General features: G+C 32.0%; 1 protein-coding gene across 1 annotated transcript; it reads left to right on the forward strand.

The window, feature by feature from the left end:
• Positions 1-210: 210 nt before the first annotated feature.
• On the forward strand, positions 211-2,477 carry LOC117792239 (transmembrane protein 179). Its single transcript, XM_034632298.1, has 4 exons — positions 211-398; positions 453-596; positions 658-901; positions 2,001-2,477. The coding sequence occupies exons 1-4, from the start codon at positions 289-291 to the stop codon at positions 2,202-2,204; spliced, it is 702 nt and encodes a 233-aa protein (XP_034488189.1). The 5' UTR covers positions 211-288; the 3' UTR covers positions 2,205-2,477.
• Positions 2,478-4,605: the final 2,128 nt, after the last annotated feature.

Here is a 4,605-nt window from a genome sequence, read left to right on the forward strand (position 1 = left end):
AAAAAAAAGATATTGCGGGTGCAATGTAAAGTATGTACATAAATTTAATTAAACTGAGGCAGATTAAGGCTTTATGGAGCTCGACAAATGCCTTTCATTACTTGAATAATAATAAAAACAACTTAAAGTATAAAGGTTTTTAAAGATCTTCTAGTTTTTTCCGGCCGTGGAGATTTGGCAGCACTGTCATATTTGCTGACGTTTGGCAACTCTGTTTTGAATTAACTGAGCCAAACACAAACAAAAAAAAGTTAAGTGAAAAGTAATTGCAAATTGTAGCGCATAGAAATGGCATTGGCAAATGTACTTTTGCTTAGCCAAATAGCAGGACATGTTTTGCTCTTTATATTATCGTTGTGCATTGTGCTGCCGTTGTGCATAAACCTTAATCAATTTTGGTATGTATTCAACGGCGCAGTTATCCACAGTGACTAATGAATAAATTCCAACAGTGGACACTGTTTACTCTTCACAACGGGCAAATGGCGAGAGGAGGACGGCATGTTTGATGTTCATTGGGCATCGAATGGATTTTGCTCTTTCCCACTCGTAACGGGCATCTTTCTGTTGATTATCTCAGTGATTCAAATCTACCGGTATGATAGATAAACTTAACTATCCGACTTGATTTAGTTAATGTTTATTTATGCCTTGCAGCTATGCACGCATGAAGGACGAAGAATCTTTTATTGCTCTCTTTGTTGACGTTGTGCTTGGCATATGGATGCTGGCTATGTCCATTTTATCGGCCATTTTCATTACCCTCGGATTCATTGTGTGGTGCGACGGAATGACCGAACGTTTTCCCTCTTGCGAAACTTCCGCTGGCCAGAATATTATCCGGGGTGATACGGAAAAGATTAACACATCCGGATTCTACGTTGAAATGGGCACAACTCAGGTAAATGGACATGGCATAATAAAATATGATAAAGTACCTTATACGAATTCCGAATGTTTTTGAAGGAAACCAAGCTAAAATATAATAGTAACTATAAAATTATAATCGATAAACATCGATGGTTTCACGCTAAAACATCAATGGACTCAAACATCGATGTTTTTCCACCTCCATTTGTTACACGACTGATCTTCTGTTAACAGGCAGGAGCGTAAGAGATAAGCCTTTATTAACATATGAATCCTAGATTAGGAAATTAAATTATATAAAAAAATATTCAGACGACAAAAATTAAAACAATCGGAGTGCCATTTTGATCATGGTTTGGCCTTATTATATGTATTCTGTATTCAAATTTTGTTCATTTAGAAAATTTTATAATTTTTCGACTATCGAAGCCATGATTCTATGTTGATGCTAAGGGTCCCCCCTTTGAAATTTTGAAAATTCAAAATTTTAAATCTCGATGTTTTACTTTTAATCAACTCCTTATATCGTAATTAGTATAAAACGACCCTTTAGACTTGATTCTGAGGCCTTTCATTTTCTTGTAAAAAATCATGTCAAAATTAAGAAATATTTTGACTTGTAAAGTTGCTGGGTCAGAGGAGTGACCAACTTTGAACTATCATAACTTTGTCAAAAATGTACCGATTTTCAAGCGGAATGTCATTTTGATCATGGTTTGGCCTCTTTATTCATTCTGCATTCTAATTTTGTTCATTTAGAATATTAACTTTTTTTTGACTATCGAAGCCATAATTCTATGTTGATGCTAAGGGTCCCCCCTTTGAAATTTTAAAAATTCAAAATTTTAAGTCTTGATGTTTTACTTTTAATCAACTCCTTATATCTTAATTAGGATAAAACAACACTTTAAATTTGTTGTTGTTGTTCTGACAATTTTCATTTTTTTGTAAAAATTCATGTCAAAATTAAGAAATATTTTGACTTGTAAAGTTGCTAGGTTAAAAGCTGACATAATTTCGTATTCTGAGTAATATTTGTAGTCATTCGTATAGGGAAGCATTAAATAAATGCATTTTTCGCTTTTTCAAAACAATTACTTAACCAACTGTTATTTTATTACAATTTCTAGTTTGGCGCCTGGGGAGCATTTGCCATCTCCGTGGGAATTGGAGTGATCGCTCTGCTGAAACTGATACACAATCATCAGGTGCGCAACATCAAGGTGTCCATGTATCTGGAACGACAACGTCTGGTTAATCAACAGCACTTTGATGGTCGCTCGACTCCTCCAATCGCTTCGGGCTCCTCCTCTGACATGGATCCGAACAAATAGTTGGTGTGTGCGAGTTCGAGTTCGAATCCGAGTCCGAGTCAGCAATTTGTTATTCTTTATGTATTTCTCATCATGTGCATAATAATACTATTATGTCATTTAATATTTGTTCTCGTAATTGCGGTTGAAATGCGGCAGCCAGAATTAATTGTTTAGTGCAATTTCATTGTTGTACTATTATTAAAAAACAATTATATATTTATAAGTTATTTACGTGATATTATGTGTTATTAATCGCTGTATTCCAATAAATAATCATTTTACAAAAAGAGATTTCCAATTTATGATAAAGATAGAATGTGTAAGCATTTCCGGTAGAAATCTAAATATATTTCTTGGCTCAGAATTTTAAAAAATGTGCTGTTTTTATTGGCCAGATATAAAGTTCAGTTCTGGTCTTCTTTAATGGGTTCGGGGAGGTTTCCTTCTTCCTGTTACATTCATTCAGTTCAATTTACCCTTTTAGTAATTTCGTTAAGTAATGGGTATAAAAAGCTAATGAAAATCGAATGTATTTAAAATTTCCTGACTCTTTTGACCCCCCGTAGTAAATTTTTTTTAAAAATTTAATAATTAAATTATAATTTGGTGTCGTCTTATCTGCTGGAAAAGTTTTCAGTTTTGCATTCAACGGACTCAAAAAACAAATAAACAGATTTTATTGATTTTTATAGCCCGGGAATTAAGTTGATCTGATCGTCCGCTTAAACGTGTATCTAAGAGATATAGAGACCATAAGAAAATCAAGTATCATATTGACAACAGAACGATCGGTCTGTACTAAAGCTTAATTTACGACCCATCGTTCCTATAAAATAAAATTCACATTCCGCAAGGGAATCGGTTACGTTTTGACAAAGTTATAAGATTTTAAAGTTTTCGAATATGGCTCATTACAGTTCCTGATATTAATACTTACCAAAATCTGCATATTCAAAATAAGAAAAACAATTTGTTTGAATTCTGTTATGTCAGTTACATTTATTTTGCAGTTATTTCCGTTTCATATCTGTTTTGAAATGTTGCAAGAATTTGTCGTTCTGTTAAACGGATTTGGGTTTCATTTTGTTTTGTTTTTTTTTTTTTTGGATTTTCGCATTTGTAGTATTTTGTATTTTGTAGTTTGCAATTGCATATCAACAAAATGTTCATTAAAGACTCTTTTTAAAGCGACTCCCATTGTACAATATAAATTCCGTATTTGCATGCGTAGTCTGTTTAACAATTTCCTCAGGGATTTTCATTGAACTTCAATTTCATATTCATTATAATTTTTGTAATTGTAGCTTGACAAACTTTGCGTGTTTTTTAAATATAGTACATAAATAACATGCTTGTTTCATTGAATTCAATTCGTTCAAATCATCCACTGTCTGCATAAAGTTGAATTTAATGTGGAGCAAAAAATGGTGTCATTTTTTTTTTTTTATATTTATTTTGTTTTTAGAGAAAAATAGTTGTACATTTATTTATATGGATTTCTGTTAGGTTTTGGTTTTCTTGCGTTTTTTGATGAAACAAATTTATAGTTGGCTCTCAAATGTTCTCGTTATCGGTTTTTATAATTTTTTTTCTGTTTTGTTTTTGGTTTTCGCTTATAATTAACACTACATCAATGTATGTACTATAATTAGTATTTTTAGTTGTTTTTTTTTTCTTTTTTGTTGTTTTGTTTATTTATTTTTTATTCTTTGTTGGTAATTATGTTTTGGATTTCTTTGAATAGCATATTATAGTAATTTTTGTGTTTTTTTTTTTTGTTTACTTACACTAATTTCTTAGGTTTTTGTGTTTTTTTTTTTTAATACATTTAAAAAACATAACGAAAATGTTTGGAAAAAACCGTGTGTGTTTTGTGTTTGTTGCAGTGTATTTTGGTATAAACAAGTCAATAACTCAAATCTCCTGCGAGCTGCAATTTATGTGACAGTGGCTAATCGATTCAAGTTCGAGTTCGAGTGATAATTCGAGTGCGAAATTGAATAAAGTGCGCAACATGACGCACATTTGGAAAAGTCAGTTGGCTACGCAATCTGGGATGGTTTTTTAACGAATTGGTTTTTGTAATTTCAATAGCCAAATAATTGTAATATTGTAATTATAAAAAATTTAAAATTATACATTTCAAATGTTTACTTTTGACGCGCAGTGTTTTTAATTTTATTTAGAATATCCATTGCATAGCCAAATGGTTGGCGGGCCAAACGTGCGCGTTTGCTAAGAAAGAGTATACGGAAATCGGTGTGATTGTGTGTGTGTTCTGATTAACCCCTGACACTGAGCCCCTTAATTGCAGCTGGTCAAAGAGATTTGCTGAACTTAAAGTGAGTGTATCTTTTTATTTTTATTTTATGAATTTTTCTCAACATAATGTGCATGAATTTTTTGGTGCCAAAAAACA

Source organism: Drosophila innubila (assembly GCF_004354385.1).
Source record: "Drosophila innubila isolate TH190305 chromosome 3R unlocalized genomic scaffold, UK_Dinn_1.0 2_E_3R, whole genome shotgun sequence".
Taxonomy (NCBI): domain Eukaryota; kingdom Metazoa; phylum Arthropoda; class Insecta; order Diptera; family Drosophilidae; genus Drosophila; species Drosophila innubila.